Raw genomic sequence first — 18677 nt, 5'->3', positions numbered from 1 at the left:
GCACTGCACCCTTCTCCAAGGCCTCTCCCCAGCAGAGCAGGGCTGTCAGCAGTGCTCGGCTGCCCTGGCTGAATGTGCCATTCATAGAGCAGTCACGTCTCGGTGAGGACAGCTCGCAGCTGTTGTGGCTTCCCGGTCATCTGACTGGTGCTGGGTGCTGGAGCCAGCCAGAGGTGCCCACAGAGCAGCAGCACATCCACTACAGTGCTGCTTTTCAGCCTCTCTCCATCACAAGACTTTTGTCCCAGTCGCATCCAGGCGCCTTTGAGTCGGGAATGACCCGTTTGTCCTTCCTCCAGCCCCCACGCCTGCTGCTGTGCTTCCTGAACCACAAATGCCCAGCCAGGGTGAGCAGCTCCCTTCACACAAACCCAAACTTCCTACTCTAAAAAGGCACCAGGTGATTTAGCTCACCATCACATCTCTTCTGCAGCACAGGCCCCCACCACCTCCTAGCACACCTGCTCCCATGCAACACCCACAACCTATCTGCAGGTCCATGTAGGACCCTTTTAATTTTCCACATCACCTACTCCTCCTTACACCTCCACAGCAAATCCTTCACTTGCTCAGTGACAATGACAACCAGCAACCATCCCCAGTCCTGCAGAAGGTGCCTCCAGGGGCTGGTGGGGCAGCACAATCAGAGTCAGGCCTGAAGCACAGGAAAAGGCTCCAAAAGTGGCTTTGCCAAACCACATAAGCAGTGAAAGTTCTTTCTTCCCCTTTGGATTTACAATCTTGAGATCAACCAAAAGCAAAGCATCACCTTCTGCATCAAATCATGTCCAAAAGGAAGATTAGGGAGCAACCACAGAAGTTTACTGTAGCTTAAAGCAGAAGAACTGTTTTGGATAAAGGCTGTATCCTAGGGAAAACAAGATTTAAATACAAACTGCTGTAAGCCAACTTCTTCCCAGCAATGGGAGGGAGACCCTAGGGCAGGGAATTAGGTGTCCTGTTCTTTCACCTCCATGCTGTCCCAGTCCCAGAGCAGAAAGCCAATTTTCCGAAATCCACCGCTGAGCCGCTCAGAGCTAATGCAATCTGTCACTGGAAACCTTCTGGAGAGAGATGGTGCTGAGTTCTCGTGGCAGACCCAATCACAGTCAGTATTTCCAAGGTGTGTCTCTTATTTTCAGGTCATTCCTCAAAACATGAGCTGGAGCCCAGCAGGCAGAATCCAGGATGTCCCTCGCTCAGCTGGTAGCAGGAGGTTGCTCTTTGTGCTCGGAGGTGGGGCACCATAAACTCTTCTGTTCCACTGGATCACTGACACATTTTACTCCCAAGGAGACAAAAGTGTGAATAACTACTCCAAGGAAACCCAAGACAGCAGCAGAGCACAGTGCCCCTGAGCAGGCTTACCTGGTGCTGCTGTGCCACACCGATCATGTCACCACGGAGAGGAGAGGAGCATCCCTGGAGCCTGCACCTTCCACAGCAGGACACTGGACTCAACTCACCCTGCTCCAACTGCTGGGAGGAGGAGCCTGGGCAGGGAAGGCACTCCATTCCCCCCAGGCCACCCTTTGGCTTGGACACCAAATCAACACGCAAGTTTGCACCAAGCTCTTGTCTCTGGTTCACACAGACAAGGAAGTTATTTATCATGGGCCAAAGCAAACGAGCCATGGGGCCGGGACGCTCCTGCACGAGGGCTGGTTTGCAAATGGGGAGTTAATGAAGGAGCTACTGAGCTGCTCCCAGGCAGGAGAGGTGGCACGGGAAGGCACAATGGTCTCAAAGCTGGGCTTAAGCTCAGCTTTCCATCCCAGATGAAACTCTGTGCAGGGAAAGGGGGCAAACAGCAGGAAGGAGGCAAAATGAGCTTCTTGTTTAGTAGGGAGGGAAAACACTCACAAAGGGGAATTCAAGTGATGATTGAGCACCAATTTCATATAAATGTGTACACACCCCACTCCTACCAATCCCTAATCCTGTTTAGCATCTCTAGCACATAAAACATTTAAAGCACCCCAAAAGCAGAAGCTGTTTTGTCACAGAGGCTGCAGCTTGAGGACACCTTGTGTGCCCTGACCCCCAGCATCTCCAGCACCTGACACCATCCTCCTGGAAAGCACAGCCTGCATCCAAAGCCACACCATCCCTGCTCTGAAATGTCAGGGCACTAACAGGAGCAGGAAGGCCAGAAAGGAGGGCACAGCAAGAAACTGGATTCACACAGGAGGAAAAGAGGGGAACCCTCCTGCTCCCAGGGAATATTGATCATGAAGAGGTTTTAAAAAGAAAGGGGGACGTGCACTACACAGGAAAATTGATCTGTTTACAGAAAATATCTGCAGGTTGCCTGAAAATGAATATCCTTCATGCGAAAGTTTCCTCTGAGAGAGCATGAACTTTGGACACATTAGAAGGTTAAGAGCGTAAGTAATGTGTTTTTTCACCTTTAGCTAAAGGTCACGGAGCATTCAAACAATTCCTCTGTTTCCAAGCTGAACATGACAGAAGTCGACTGCGCACCCCAACATTACAGCTAATGAATATGGAAAACAGAAATGTTTTCCCTGCACTTTGGCCAAGAATCACTCCGTGCCCTTAAGAAGAAACTGCTGATTATTGGAGATTTTAGTTTTACCTCAACAAAGTCAAACAAACCAGAACCTTTTCACTAAGCTTCCTTCTTCCCATTAAAAGCATGTTGACTTGTCAAAGCTTTTTGCAAGTCGCTGTCTACTAAGGCAGAATTAAATCCAGGTCATTATACAATTCTGCACCATTTTCACATCACACCCAGCCTTCCCAACAGCTGTTGGGACCAGGTATCTCTCAGTGGGGAGGAAGAGGAGGAAGACACTGAGTATGTTGCTTACCCTGTGGGAGAGCCCGTTTGCTGCGTCAGCCATCGGAGACAGCTCAGTCTGGGTCAGACCCACGGGTTCACAGCCCTGCCCAAAGCTGGCAACCAAGAGTGAAACCAGACAGCAAACATCCTCACTCAACCAGTACTGGATCTTCTCTGCCAGCTCCAAACTCAGCAGCAGCTCGTGGAACATGCTGCTGGGAGGAGGTACCCATATGTACAAAGCATATTTCTGTTTGTTTACTTGAAATACACTCTTTTTTCCTCCCATTTTGTTGGATATTCCCTTGAGCTTTATGTGATGGGAGAAGAAAAATCCCTCAGCCTGCTTCCACTGCCTCCTGCCCCTTCACAACATCCCCTCTCACTTGCCTCATCTGTGAAATCAAACAGCTGCAATCCTTTAAATCACTTTTCATAAAGTGTCTCCAAGCCTAAAATAATGTCACGGCTCATTTCTGAGCTCAGCATTCCTGCCGCGCCGCATTTCCCTGGGTGCGACCGTCACAGTTGGGCTGTGATTATTTATTTATATTATAATAGCATTTGCAGCCCTGCTGTGCTCAGCCCTGCACACGCGCCCAGGAGGTGACCCAGGGCGTTTCCACCACCAGGATAAGGATCCCTGAGCTGACGAATTCCCAGCTCTCAGGAAAGGATGCCTTGGAACGCAACAAACCACAACCAAAATTTAATTAGATGCAAGACATGTTAGTGTCGGGTTGGTTTTGGCCTCTCTTGGTTTCTTCCAAACAAGCCCTCACTGTGCAAACACACCCCATGACAAAACTGACCTGGCCAAGACATGCAAGCAAATACCGCTGACTTTTAATATTAAACAGCACAGCAACTTCAAAGGAGCTGGGCTCTCCTCTCCCAAGCAATCCCACCAGAGATCAGCTCAGCCCAGAGCCATGGCCAGGCTCCAGCTCACGGCGCCGCCGAGCAGGAGACACGTGTTTGTGAACAGCTGAGAGCAGATCATGCAGGGACACGCTCCCACAAACACTGCCTGCCCTCCCGGCACAGCCAAGGTGTGTTTCTGTGGGGCTGCCATGCTTCTGCCCACAGGACCATTCTGGCTTTCCATCCAAAAAAAAATCTCAGCTTGGACCTCTCCTGCATCCAGACACATAAGGTATCACATAACTTGAGGTGATTACATGTATCTGTAAAAATAGCTCCTAGAAGTGAATGCCAGCAACTTCTTCCAACATTAATACAACAGAACAAAACCAGTGTTCACTGCAGGCTGCAGAAACCCCCAGCTCCAGCCCAACAACTGCCCTGCTCTGCTCATCCTGCTCTTGTAGCACTAAGAGGAAGCATTGGGATTTTGCAAGAGACAAGAGCTCAGCATCCCAAGGACAGGGGCCATTCACACTCTTTTAAAACCAGTCTTCACACTGCAGTTTGAGATCCTTGGTTTGCTTTTGAGCCACAGTCTTGCAACAACTGCACATCGTGCTCACCTGGTCGCATCCTCCTCCTGCTCAAGTTTCTCATAAAAAGAAAACCGGGATTTTCTTTTTGAACAAATGCTCCTGGTTATGTTCCAGCCCTCAAACAAACACGCTCACACTGAAGCAAAGCCCCATAAATCGAAGCAGGTCAGCGTGTCTCAGAGGCAGGATGAAAAGGCTCTTTGTGCAGCAGCACGCAGGCCCTGAGCCATGTGGCTGAGCCAGCAAACGCAGCCAAGAGCTCGTCCCGCGCCCTCCTTAACGTTTCTATTTCAAAGCCTTTCCAATCTCCAGCTCTGCTCCCTGTGCCACTCTGCTGAAACCAGGCAAAGAGGGCAAAAGAGGGAATTTCAGCCCTTCACTTGCATTTCATGGGTTTCCAAGCTCTCAAGTCGAACACTAAAACCAGCACAGGCTGAATTTGAACATTCAGTAGCTGTCACTGCCAAATATAACCCCCAGACAAGGTATCCTCTCTGATTTGTGTTTCAGGCACCTTCCACCTCACTGTGATCCACCAAGCAGCAGCTCCAAAGACCCTTGGAAGTGTGAGCCATACTCCAGAACCTAATAAGATTCCTTTAAGCAGCCTGAGCTGACTAAAGCTGTTCCACTAAGAAGAGTTTCTTCCGTTAAGGGCTTAAACTGAAAGCATTCACCCATCCAGGATGAGCAAACACAGGCATGAGTGAGACAGCACAGAAAGGAGAGGCTGGATCCAGGTGAATTAACCTCTGCCAGTTCTGGTACATTCAACAAGACAGAGCCAAAAAAAAAAAAAAAAAAAAAAAAAAAGAAGATCATCTCCAGCTTATGCCTTGATCCAAGAAGAGAAAAGATTACAAGTCAAGACTAAGAGGGGGGGAAAGATAAAATGGAAAGCTCAGCAGCTCAGTTATCTTCTTGCTCTCCAGGAGAGCTGTACCAAGAGGGGCAGGTCTGCTAACAGATGGCAGGAGGCAGGCTCACTCTCAGCTGTGTGCCTGGGAACCAGGAGAGCTTTCCTGGGGATGTGAGGAGCAAGGACTGGGTTCACTGGGAAGGAGTAAGCCCACATGTAGAAGAGGATGGTCCTTCCCTTGTGATTCTGTGCCAAGGAAAGGCCATGCCCAAAAGAGCTGGAGGGCACGTGCTCCTGCTCCCCAAGAATGGTCAAACCTTCCCCTTTGCCCCCAGGCTGATGCTGCACCCAGCCAAGGGTGCTCTTGCCAGGAGGACAAACAGACACAGGTGCTCAGAAACGATGAGCCAGAGCCCATGAGCACCACCACAACAACTGCTTAGAAAAAGGCTGGAAAGGGAGAGAAAAACTGAAAGCACCATATGGAGAAACAAAAGAGGATCCCATGAGAGAGGAACAGTGAAATCCTGCACCGCAGGCACGGAAATGGTCTGATTTCTGTGTAACAGCCACATCCGAGAGCGGGGACACCCATGGGGGGAAGGGAAGGGAAGGGAAGGGAAGGGAAGGGAAGGGAAGGGAAGGGAAGGGAAGGGAAGGGAAGGGAAGGGAAGGGAAGGGAAGGGAAGGGAAGGGAAGGGAAGGGAAGGGAAGGGAAGGGAAGGGAAGGGAAGGGAAGGGAAGGGAAGGGAAGGGAAGGGAAGGGAAGGGAAGGGAAGGGAAGGGAAGGGAAGGGAAGGGAAGGGAAGGGAAGGGAAGGGAAGGGAAGGGAAGGGAAGGGAAGGGAAGGGAAGGGGTCTCACCGCGTGGGGCCGGGCGATCTGCAGCGGGTAGGACAGCGCGTGCGGCGGGTAGCGCGGCTCGGCCGCCCGCCAGCTCTGCGTCACGGGCTGCGTGGAGCCAGACATGGCCAAGGAGCAGGAGCAGGGGCTGCTTCCAAATCACCAGCAAAGGCTTAGGAGAGCAGGGAGCTCCTCTTCATCGTGTGTGTGCTTCCCACGGTGTGCTACAGCTGGAAGGAAGCAGGAGAGCAGCAGGTTAAAATTCAGTCAGCTGTAATTCTGCGAGACAACCATCAGGCCTTGGGCCACCACCAAAACCTCACTGCCCTCGCAATTCCCCAGCTGCCCCGCTTTCCATCTGGCAAACCCACTGCTGAGTTTTTTCTGTAGGTTACTCCTATCACAGGAAATCCAAACATAAGATTTTTCCCAAATTTATCCCACACAATTTCCCTGGAAAGCCTTCACCCACCAGCAGCAGGACTGGGAAGCCAAACTGCCAGCTATTTCTTTGGGTCCTGCTGATCTCTAAGTCTCTTGGAGATGGGGATTTTTTTGCAGGGTGACTCACTTTCCAAAAACACAGTCTAGAGTTTTGGCATTTCAACACAAGGTCCAAAAAGCCACAAGGTTCCTCCCCAGCCCATCCCTTTCAACATCCACACTCTCACATGTCAGTGCTCTTCTTTCCAAGCTGTGGCCACTTCAGCATTCTGAGGTAAGCCCTGATCTAATGGCAGGAGGGACACCAGGCACTGACCTCGCCTGCAGCTGCGTCCATCCATGAAGCTACAATAAAACCCGGGACTAAAGCATGTCACACACCTCCAGTGCCACCTGGATCAGCTTCTGATGAGTGCCAGAGAACACACCACAGCCCCGAGGGTATTTTCACAAACACCCATCACCCACACATTCACTCCTGTACTACCTGTTGTAATTCCTTCAGCAGCTGCAACAAAATCAGGAAAACCAACAAAGTGGGAAGGTGCCTCTTGGCCCCAGGGGGAGATCTACAAGTTACTGATTTTCACAGCTACTTCACAGTGTTTGCTTGGTGATTATTTTAAGCCTCTTGTTTTTTGTCTGGATTACAATGAAAAAGTAACAAAGGTCTAAATGCTGCCCTTCATTGCTGTCAGTGTGAGGTGTGTTAACCATTATTCTCAAATTAACAGTTAGTCACACAAAGGATAAATTGCCACTGCTGCCTGCCTGGGTCAGGGGATGTTATCAGGACTGATCCCAAGGGACCCAGGGCTGATCCAGGGATCCATTCTCCATCCCACCCAAAGCTGTGCACGCCTCCTCCCCAGTGCAGGTATGTGCTATGTATGGATTTGTGCAAGGTTTTTGGCAGTAGCAAACTCTTCCAGCAGCACACCGAGAACAGCGAAGGAGATTTCCAGTGCTCGCAGCAGCCTCTCCCCACACTTGTGGTCTCTGTGCATGGGGAGCACAGCCAGCCCCAGCCAACGCAATTTCAACTGAAACAGCAGTTGGCGTGTACAAAAACCAGAAAGGGGGTGGGAAAGCAGGGGAAAAAATAAATGAAAAAAAAAAAAAAAAGAGAGAGAGAGAGAAAAAGAAAGAGGAAGCTTTTCTTTTTCTATTTCTTTTCCCTCCTGTGAGACCACAGATGAGCCCGTGCTGATAAACCCCTCGCTATCTGCTGCAGGCAGGCACAGGGCTGCCTCCCTGGTTTGTGATGCAGCCTCAGAGCCAGAAATAAACCAAAGCAAGACAACGTTCCCTGGCAGCCAGGCACGACAGGGCAAGGCAGCCCAGGGAGGACTGCTCACACAGAGGTCAAATCTTACAGAAATCAGCTTTTCAGCAAATCCCCAGGAAGCCTAAGGATGACAGACACACAAAGACATCACCATGCTCCTGATGAGGGTCAGGTGAGTCTCTTTGAAAAAGCTATTTTACCAAGTGACAAATGGAAAAAGACAAGGTGTTTAGCTCTCAAGGCAAAGGAACAACAAGGTCCCTCCTGCTTCCAAGCTCACTCCCTGCCCAGGAGCTGGGATTCCCCCCAGTTCTGGACCCTGCTGAGCCCCAGGGCACCTTACCTGCCAGCCCAGGGAGCAGCCTGGCCCTGGTCCCAGCCCAGCCAGCCTCCCCATGCGAGAGCCTGGCGTGCTCAGTGCGATCCAGCCCGGCCAGGAAAGCCCCTGTGCCTGCAGGGGAATTCACAGGCACCCAGAACAGACGTATTTCTACTTCCAGTATGACTGTCCCACTTCCCCTGGTGCTTCCGACTGGATGGGATTTTAAACACCCCTTCCCACCCTGAACTGGAGGCTGTGTCCCCTCCAGGGACACAGCAGCACCCTCCCAGCTCTGCTGCAGCCCAAGTGATGCTCTAGGGGCAAACCCTCCCTGCAGCTGCCAAGGACACGTGCATGGGGCTCTCAAAGGCTCCAAAAGCTCAGTGGGATCTGCAGTAATTTAAGGTACTTTCCCAACAACAGCTTCAAACTCTGACATGTTGGCTTAAAGCCACCTACAAATTAATTAGCACATGTAAATATATACATATACACACACACACACACTCCAACCCAGAGTCCCTGGCAGCTTTTAGCAAGCCAAGGCTTCCTGGAAGCGCAGCAGGTAGACCTGACCATGCTGAGGCAGCTGTCTACAGTAAAAGAAATGGGATGATTTTTTTTTTTTTTTTTAAACTCTTCAGATCAGCAGTTCTGAACTTAAAACACAGCTTTAAAACACAGCACCAGGTGCAAAGCCACATGGTATAGAGCTCTAAAACAGTTTTAAAGCTTTTTTGCCTTGGTCTGTGCAACTAAAAAAAGTTAACTGTCTGCTAGAGGAATAGAGACACAGGATGAAAACACAAAAGTGTCCTGCAGCAAGGCACAGCATCTGTGAGCCGTGTCCTGCATTCATCACAAGCTAGCAGGAGCACAAAAGGATTTTTCCTTAAAAAGGGCAGCAAACCACCTCACCCTCTATTGGGGCTTCTTCTTAGAAGCCCTGGGAAGACAAAAGTAAAAATCACATGGTCCTTGCAAGCAGGCAAGAAGCACTATCCATGCAGTTCCACATCTGCAGGTCACCAGCACAAGCCCGAGGCCCTGGATGTCTGTACCACAGCAGGACTGGGCTGGAGCCAAACAAGGTCAGCAAAGCACTGGGGCAGCTCCTCAGATCACACCTCAGGTTCCATTTTTACACCCCACATGCCCAGCACTGCTCTGGAGAGGAGGGCCCATGACCAGCAGGAACAAGGCTCAGGTGCTCCCACTGCAGCTGGGACACCACCAGGCCACCTATTCCCAGCAAAAGACACTGGGCTGCCTCCTCCTCCAGAACTTTTTAATAATTATTTTTAAGGGAGGAACACAAACAATAGGAACAGATTAATGGAAGTAAGAGAGAGAGTGCAGCCAGGCTCTTTAAATCTTTAGAATCAAACTGTTTAGTTCTTACTTTCTCAACTGATTTTGATGAAGAACAGACATTGTCTCACAGGAAAGGTATTTCCCCCCCCAGTTAGAGTCTCCATCTGAGACTGTTTTACCCATAGACCTGAATTAGCCATTACAGCACTAGGTACCAGGAGATTTATGGTCTCTGATTAGCAACAGGAGAAAGCTGGAGGTTATCACCAAAACCAGAGTCAGGGCTGCAACATGAACCTGTGGAGGGGGAGAGTGCCTATGGAACCTCCTGTACCTGTTTATTTTCACCTGTTGAAAAACTCACAGGATTCTGCCCCACTGCTGAAATCCAAAACTCCCCCACCTCCCCCTACTCTCCTGTTTCTCCTCTTCACCATCTAAAATTGTTTCCCCATCACCTGTTCTCCCAATTCACACCACAAAAAGCACACTACAAGCCACAGCAAGCTGCTGCAGGCTGCCCCACATGCCAAGGAGCTCTGCTAATGGGGTGCACAGCACTGGGCACATTCTCACCCCAAGGAGGGGCACAGAGGAGTCCACAGCACCCTGCAGTCACCCCTGGATCCCCAGCCCACAGCAAAACCTACACTGGCATGGGCAGGACCCTGCTAAAACCCTGCAGGTCTAAAATAAGGGGTTTGCAATTAAATCCAGCTCAAAGAAAAAAAATTAATATCATTCAACACTTGTTGCTCTTCAAAGTCAAAGACAAGTTCCTGATTTTTCTGGACTCCTCAGGGAGAGCAGCATTCCCAGGTGAGGTCCCTGCCTTGACTGGTACAAGACAAATGTGGGCCAGTTGCTGTAATTACCCCGTGCCTTAGTTCCTCTATCTGAAAGGTGAGAACAACAAGACACTCCCACCAGCTCACAGAAAACACCAGTTCATCTGTTCTCAGAGGAGTTTTAAAGACCCTAATGAAAACACATGGCTCAAGTTCAAAATACACTTTTTTTTTTTTAAAGCAAGGACATGCTGAAATAAGATTAACAGAATATTTTGTTTCCTAAGTCCAGAGTAATGTTACTCAACTTGTGGTCTACGGACTATGGATGGTCTACAGAAGACGTTAGAGGCAGCCCACAAAATGACTGCAGAACCCCTCATTGAAAGGCAAAAACTAGAAGCACCACACCATGCAGACATGGCAAATGAGAGAAATGCTGTTGGCACTCACCAGTACATTTAAGTGAAGAGTATTGACAACAAAGCTCATGTTTAATTACATTAAATGATGCAGTTTTTGGAAAAAACAACAAAGTCATCTTTAATCAAATGCTAAATACACGACAATTTTCCTCCTCAAACAAGAAATAAAAGGTGTATATCCTCCAGACAACTCGTGTATTTTCAAATAAAAGTTAAGGAGACCTTTGTAATGATGCTTAATTAATACTGAGCTGTAACATCCACCTCCAAGAGTCCGGCCAACCATGATGCCTAAAAAACCCCAGCACCCAACTGTGTGTGGCACAGGAGAGCCCCACTGCAGCTCTACATCAAAAGCAGACCTGAAAAGCAGCTGAGAGATTTACTCCCTCTTGCTTTAAAGGACTAGTGGAAGCAGAAATAATTAAGATGTGATGAAAATGGGTAGAGAGATGTTCCTAAGAAATGCACCACGTCACGTTAATGGATTTGTCTAATCAATATGTGCATGAAATTTTCTTGGAAGACAGCTGACATTATACACAAATATTTGTACGTACTGTATCTACCAAGTCCTTTCAAGAGGAAAGCAGGCTGTCTGCCACAAATTTAGGGCTCTACTCAGAACAACAATGATGACAATGTCAATGTCTGCAGCCCAGGAATCCACAGTTCAATCACAGCAGAGCACAGAGGTTCTACATTAACGTTGCAGCACGGGGTCAACAGGAAAGATCAGGCACATCCTGAGCTCTGTGGCATGAGGGAGAGGTTATTTCAAACCCAGGGTTGTACCTGTGTGTGATCCTAAAACATTTGCCTTGCTTTGGAGGAGTGCAGAAGCCAAGCCAGACCGGCAGCACCCTGCACCACGGTCAGACCCTGCGGTTCCTCAGCTGCTCCTCCAACATCAGTACCCAAAACAGCTCTTGTCCCATTCTCCAGAGGGCTCCTCCCTCCTCTTTTGTCCAGATGACTGGTGAACCAGATTTTTTTTCTTGCCTGACCAATGGTGCGGATGCACAAGCAATTACGGCAGCAGACCTGGGGGAAGAAGGGACCTTGCAGCACCATGACAGAGTTGCTCAGAGCAGGGTATTGCCCTTGTAAGAAGGTACAGCCAGTCCCTAAGGCCATGGAGGGGATGACAGAAGCTCAGGAGCTGAAGTCTCTCATCCTGGTTTGCTGTCTCATAGCTGCAATCAGGCTGCATCAGCTCTCCCAACCACGGCATGGCTCGACACGGAACCGGTTCCAAGCCCTGATGAAAGATGACTTCTCTGCCCTGCTCCTATCACTGCCCAAAGCTGCAAAGCAGGATTTGCCACTTGTATTTCTCCTTTTCAATCTTTCTGAGCTATTTTGGGCATGGGACCCATGTTTAGCTCTGCCCCAAGATAACCTTTGCCAGCATTTGTGTACAGATCTTGGCACCGCAGCGGCGCGGAGCAAGGTCAGAGCATTGGATTTTGCCAGCCCATTCCCAGTAGTGTTTTGAAAGGCAGGTTTGCCAGGCCAGCTGCTCCCAGCCTGATGCTTCTGGGAAGGACATGCTGACTGTGCACTGTGATTGCTGTCCCTGACAGCCCTTGCTCAGACCCCAACCCACAGCAGGAGAAGCTGATTCCCCAAGAGCCGATGAGACACCTGTGCTCATGCCCCAGCACTCCTCCTTGTCAGGGGAGCACTTGCAGGGGATTTCATGTGCTTTAAACACATTTCAGCCCTCAGCAGAGGGGCTGCAAGTGACCTTGTGACGGCTCCCAGAGGGACATGTATGTGGTAAAAGAACAAGACTGACCCATTTCTCTTTGCAGGAACACTTGACCATCACTCCCCAGCTGCAGGGACATTTTTTGCTAAAACACACAAGCCACACACCAAGTGCCAGCCTGGCCATGGTCAGCATCAACACAGCCAAGCTGAGTCTTTGCTTTTCAAATCCAGTCCTAATGGGCTTCTTTTCCTTTAGTCTCTCTTCTCCACTGCTGGATTCCCCCCTTAAAATCCATCTAAACACCATAAGCACCTCCTGATTTTGCAGCAGACACTGGTAACCCACGCAGACACCGCGTGGCTCTTTGAGCAGCGAGCCTGCCAGCAGGGACACGATGGCAGAGCTGCTCCTGTTATGCAACAACATCACTGCTCCTGTGCCAAGGCACCCACAGCCCTGCAAACCCATTCCCAAGCTGCTCCCAGGGCAGCAGGGACAGCCACACGCAACCCGCAGCTCCCCACTGCCAGCTGCAGCCTAAATGCCCAAAAGGGACACTTCAAGTAATTAAAGATAGTGACAAGGAACAGTGAAACCCACACTAAAAAAAAAATAATAAAAGGGGGAGGTGGGATTTGGATCCATGCACAGGCCATTCATGGAACAAAGGAGTTATTTTAAGGCTGGGCTTGAAATAGAAAACAAATTAGACCATGCAAGGCCTTTGTTGAAGATGATCTGCAAAGACAAATGGAAACGCCTGGAGAGGAAATTAAAAAAAACCAAACATGAAACCACCCGGGCACTGGGACTGCAAAGGGAAACAGGGCAGGGGACTGGAGAAGGAAAAGAAAGGAGTGACAATCAGATGCCAAAAAGGAGACAGATAAGAAAACCAGCACAGGACAGCAAAAGCAGACTAACAGAACTGACTATAAAACCCCAGGGATGGAAAAACTGCTGAGAATGCCCCATTTTGTGGTGGAAGCCCATCCCAAAGTTCCAGATACAGAAATGCAGGAGTTGAAACTAAAAAGCACATCTGCTGGGGTAAGATGGGCTGTGCAGAGGAACAAACCAAAGCCTCCCCCTCTTCTCCCAACCCCTGTCTGGCAGCCTGGCATGCTGCAAATATCCACCCTGTGCTGCCACATCCACCTGGGACGGGATCCAGGCAATTTTAACCATGGTGCAAGTGCAGACACCCTGTCCCAGGGCAAAGCTCCTTCTCTCCCCACTTCCTGACCCAATTTTTCTCTCTTCCCTGCTCACACTATACACCATCCTTCCCACTTCAGCTACCCCCCCTCTTCCATTAAACACGGACTTAAACGCTGGAACTGTTACACAGTTCTAATCTCAGTTGAATAAACACACACCAGCAAGTTTAAATCAAGAAACCCCACGCAGTTCCTTGCTGACAATGATACTGTAAGCAGATGGGAATTTCAGCCACGCTCCCCAGTGCATTAAACAGCACATTAACAACCCTTGCTGTAACAACACATGGCCACTGCGGCCACTGGCTGCTCCCAGGAGCTACCCTAAAGCCCAGGCTACCCAGACAAACAAGGCTTTTAAAATGCAAGGCAGATTACAAAGCACCTGCAAGATTTATTTATATATTTTGCACAGAACACGCTGCTCTTTTGATTTTCAAACCTTTCAGTTCATGTTGCTAAAGAGACAGGTCCTCTGATGTCTTGGGCACGTTCATGAAAGCGAGGGGAGTCATCTCCTCCAGATCCTTTTGTTGAACAAATTACTCAGCTCAGGAGTGACATTTTCAGTTATTTACATCCTGAATAAAGAAGGGAAATTCATTTTCTGGAGTTCCTAAGGTAAGTTCTTTGAGGCAGATTGTACCACTAAACATTTTCTCCTTTCGCACGTTCCCAATTTTCAAAGGCGACAAAACATCTTTGCCTTCTAAATTATTCCTTTTCTTTCATGATCCTCTAATGATTCAGGAGTCTAAACTTCACAGGAAGATCTTTGAAGAGCACCAACTGCCAGCATAAAAGCTGAACTATTATGACAAACTGTACAATTTAATGCCTCCCTAGGAAGACACGTGCAAAGGAACAGAATTACCCTAGGGAACCAAAACGAAGCCTGCAAATAAATTAAATGACCTGTAAACCAAGGTACTCAAAAATATATGAGATGCTATGCAACTGTGCCATAAAATATCACTAAAGGAGGGAGTCTTTTGGGAGCAGAGCTGTTTTAAACTAACCCATTTCACTGCAGTTGTTCCACAAACCCAGCACAATGCTGCACCCCAGACTCAGGATGGGAGCTGAGGTAATGCTACCTCAGTCACTTGTGATGGTCTGTCAAATACCAGCCCTGAACCCTCCCCTAAGCCTTCCTCACAACATCCTCCAGGTAATTACTAGCAGATAGAGTCAATTTTCAGCCCAGGTTAATGACTGAATTCCAGCTATTTGTTCCTGCACATTGCTGCTGCTTTCATTTCTCCCCAGGAGCACTGATGAGAAGTTCTGCCTCGCTGGTGGCCCAGAGAAAGGAGCTGCTCATTAGTTCACAGTCGGACAGACAGGTCCAAGCAGCAGCCATTAATTGGCTATGTTCTGCTTTTCTTGTCTAGGTAATTAATAGTTTTTAGACAGAAAGTCAAAGTCTCTCTAGAGGCACCAAAAATTCCAATGTTTGCATACAATGAGGACAATTTGCAGTGAGGGAAGGGGAGCAGGAAAACATCACCTCCACCTCCTCCTCCCTCCCCTTGTCAAATACCCTGTACACAAACCACAGCCCACTGCAGCAAACCTGCTCTGAATCCACAAAGGAGCCTTATCCAAGGAAAGGCTTGCACAGCTCCAGCTCCCTCCAGCTTCACTCCAAGGCAAATGGCACTTTGCAGGAGCCAGGCTTTGGGTTATGTTTCTAGAGACAGCCTTACAAAACAGATGGGGATTCCTGATGTGTTTAATAACTGCACTCATGCAAGTGGGCAAACGGGATTTCAGTGCTTCCCTGCCAAGCTCAGTCCTGCTGACAACAAGCTGCCCAAAGCTGTCACTCACTCCCCAGCAGACCAGCAGTGCTGCCTTGTTGCTCAGGACACTTCTCCAAGTGCAGCCTGCTCAGACCCTTTGTCATGTGCCTCTCCTGGGCTCGGGGCAGGGGTTTGCAGCCTGTCACTTACAGGTTTCTGGGAGCCTGAGGACTGGTTTGCAGCAGTTATTGTAATTCATGCTGCACAGATGAGATGTCTTGAAGGGTCTGCTCTTCCAGGGAGAGGCAATGAGCACTGGGGTCAGAAAACTCTGGTCTCCCTGCTCTGTCACATGGGAGGGAGGGAGGGGAGAATTCTGCCTTGTTTGCTGGCAAAATGCCCAGTCCCTGGGCCATCAGTCCATCCTGTTTAGCAATTGCTGAACTCATGGCTATTTAGTAATAATAATTAATAACTACTTCAAAAACCCCCTGAGCTGCCAATGTCAAGCTGTTCCTAAGATGAGTCACTGTCCCAGTTTGCTGCTGCCACTGTGCAGGCACAAGCAGGTACCTCCTGTCCCCTCCACCTGTGCTGGGGCCAATGTTTCCAAGGACTCCTCACCCCCCAACCTTTCAGACATGCAACAGAAACAAAGAAAACCATGGGGGAAATGTGTGACACAAAGCAATCCTCCTCCATCTCCGAGCCACTGAACTCAGACCAAGCTGGTCTGCACAAGAGCACTGGGAATGCCAGCAGAGGAAAGAGGAGAGCCATAGTCTCAAGGTCAAGTCCTGCTTTTGTGGAGCTATAGAAACAAATTACAGCATAATAATCTTTCCATCTGGGAGGTACTTAAGGATGCTTCCCAGTGCTTTCATGCACTGAGCTAATAACCTTGATGAAGATTTAACAAAGATGAAGGCTGGTCACGCACAGCCAGAAAAGACAAGGCATCCAAAACTGTCTCTGCTGAGGCAATGACTTTCCCATGGTATCAAGTTGAAACAGGGGAGCTTACACGGGATAACTAAGACGATTATTGTCCCCAAATCTCCATGACTTCTGCTTGGGCAGTTGAGCTGCTCATGAGACAACTGCCTTTAACAGCCCTGCTACTTTACTGGGAGTAGCCAGTGATGGTGGATTTGACTGGAAATAGCTGTGGTGCCTGTGAGGGCTCTGTACCATAGCACACAGCCCTTCCCCCTGCTCCTGCAAAGCCCCCGAGCCCACCCAGGGAACACAAATCCAAAAAAGGAAAAAACTAAGCCAGATGCTTTTTACATAGCCAAGAGGCCATCACAGCAGTGCAGGTGTAAAGCAGTCACATCAGGGGTTACTCCTCTGCACAGCTGGGCAGTGTGTGTGCGCTCCTGGGGCTCTCTGCCATGGGAAATTCCTTATTTGTCCATCCTTGGAGCTGCAATTCCAGAAGAATTCACACCACTGGGTACTGATTACAGCTTGGTAATGCCACTTCAAACTGGAAAAGCAGCAAGTTTGTGAATTTCAGAAAACTCTCCAGCTTCTAAGTTGTACAGGAATTTTTATGGATGAACCCAGCACACACACACATCATGGAGCTCTGCTGCATGCTTTACCCAGGAAATTCAGTCTGCTTTAATACAAAACACTTGACCACAATTTCAACCAACAGAAGAACTGCCAGCCCTTCAAAAGGAGCAATGTCATCTTCCCAGGAATTGGGGAAAAGCAGGTTTCCCACACAATGACTGCCAGGCTCTCCCAGCAGCAGCTCCACACAGCCCAGGGGTGCTGCCTTGCAGGACAGAGATGAGCCAGGTGGAAGGCTGTAGCTGACTCAGGCAGGCAGGATAGGGAGCTCCTTAGTCCTCCTCCCACAGCTCTGGTTTCAGGGGTGTGGAATGACTTAATTACGCCCCTCAAGGCAGGAAGAAGTCGCTTGTCTTTAAATACTCCAACTTTTATTGAGTTAACAAGTTTTAACAAGGTCAAGGCTTGAACAGTAAACTCTTACCCAAAGGGGACTTTGCTGTTTCCCCTCTTGCAATTCATTCGTGTCCCCCCCAGTTTATTCCTTACCCCTGGGTTAAACTGATAAACTTTATGCAGAGAGAACAATCAAGGAAAAAATATTTGAGCAGTTAGACAGGGTAAATAAACCTTAATTTTCTTCATCCCATCACAATGTCCCAGAGAAGCACCTGGCACTCTACACAGCACCCACACACACACATCCCCTTGGAGGGGCCACAGGCAGGCAGGGCAGCCTCATCTGTCACCTCCTGCCCAGCACAGGGGTGAAGCTCTGGGAAACCCCCTCTGTTCAAACCACTGTGGTCTCTGCACTGCAAACAGCTGCACAACAGCTGGCTGGGAGCTGAACAATGGGCTCAGGCCACTGGAGCCAGCCCTTCTCCCTCTGTTTCCTATGGCATGGCTGAGGAAATCTCCAGAAACAAACACACAAATCTTGCAGACAGATGCTAGAGGTAAAGAAATGAATGCTGAACTGCTTAACAACATGGAAAGAGAAATATTAATTGCAGCCTTCCACAAAACCACCTCCCTGCTCCCCAGCCCAAGCCTGGAAAAGGCTTCCCAGTTTTGTTTTTACATCAGCCACCCACAGGGCAGGACCATTCCCACGTCCCCATGTGCTCATTTACATCATCAGCCTTGCCACAATATTTCCAAGTCCTACAAGCTCAGACTGCCAAGGAAAAGGGCAGCATTACCATTCACACACACACCAGTGACCAAGATCATTTAACCATGTGAGCAGAACCTACCAGGCAGGAGTGGGGACAGAGGAAAAGTCAGCCCTTGCCCAATTTTACCTAATTCCTAAAGTCCCATGGGAAGTGCAGAGCATCAGGGACGTACCTTCAACCTGCACGTGAGAGGTTCCACTCATTGTCCACTTGAGGATCCCCCAGCAGCAGTCACTGACCTGAACAGAAATGCCATCAATTGGATTTAAAGCAGTTTTAATTTCTCTGAGCAGGAGTTTGCACTGGTTTGACTGAATTTGCTTTTAAATCAGGTCTGCTTAAACTGGAGCTGCTTTCCTGCTGCGATTCAGATATCCCATTACACAGCTCATCCCACATGCCAGCTCTGGACAGCTTAAGCAAATGGAAAGTTGAGCAGTTCATGGAAAAAAATGCTTTTATACACAGACAAAGAAGTCAGATTTTGAAAAGTCTGTCTTTTATAATCTTGTGTACAGAATTTACCTCTAGGTTCTGGTACTTGGTTAAATAAAGGTAAGGACAGGTTGGATGGGGGGTTGATCTGATCTAGGGGAAGGTTTGGGGGGCAGGAACTAGATGATCTGTAAGGTGCTTTCAAACCCCACCCACCCTAACATTCTAGTAAAACTCAGAAGGCAGCACACTCTGGGACACAGAGCAGGATGCAGAGAGCTCTGTCAGAGCTGCTCCCAAGGACAGT

At 49.1% G+C, this 18677-nt stretch overlaps 1 protein-coding gene across 16 annotated transcripts in view; it reads right to left on the bottom strand.

Moving 5' to 3' along the window:
- The window catches only part of NCOR2 (nuclear receptor corepressor 2), a 226524-nt gene that overhangs the window by 150751 nt on the left and 57096 nt on the right, over positions 1-18677 (bottom strand). For all 16 annotated transcript variants that reach the window (XM_056504273.1, XM_056504279.1, XM_056504275.1 and 13 more), the window contains exon 2: positions 5992-6200. In XM_056504273.1, coding sequence (XP_056360248.1) covers positions 5992-6096 — 105 coding nt within the window. In that variant the 5' untranslated portion in view covers positions 6097-6200. The remainder of the gene's footprint in view (positions 1-5991; positions 6201-18677) is intronic.

Source organism: Oenanthe melanoleuca, chromosome 15, assembly GCF_029582105.1.
Source record: "Oenanthe melanoleuca isolate GR-GAL-2019-014 chromosome 15, OMel1.0, whole genome shotgun sequence".
Taxonomy (NCBI): domain Eukaryota; kingdom Metazoa; phylum Chordata; class Aves; order Passeriformes; family Muscicapidae; genus Oenanthe; species Oenanthe melanoleuca.
Note: the sequence above shows the minus strand (reverse complement) of the source record. Positions and strands in the feature narration are given on the sequence as shown.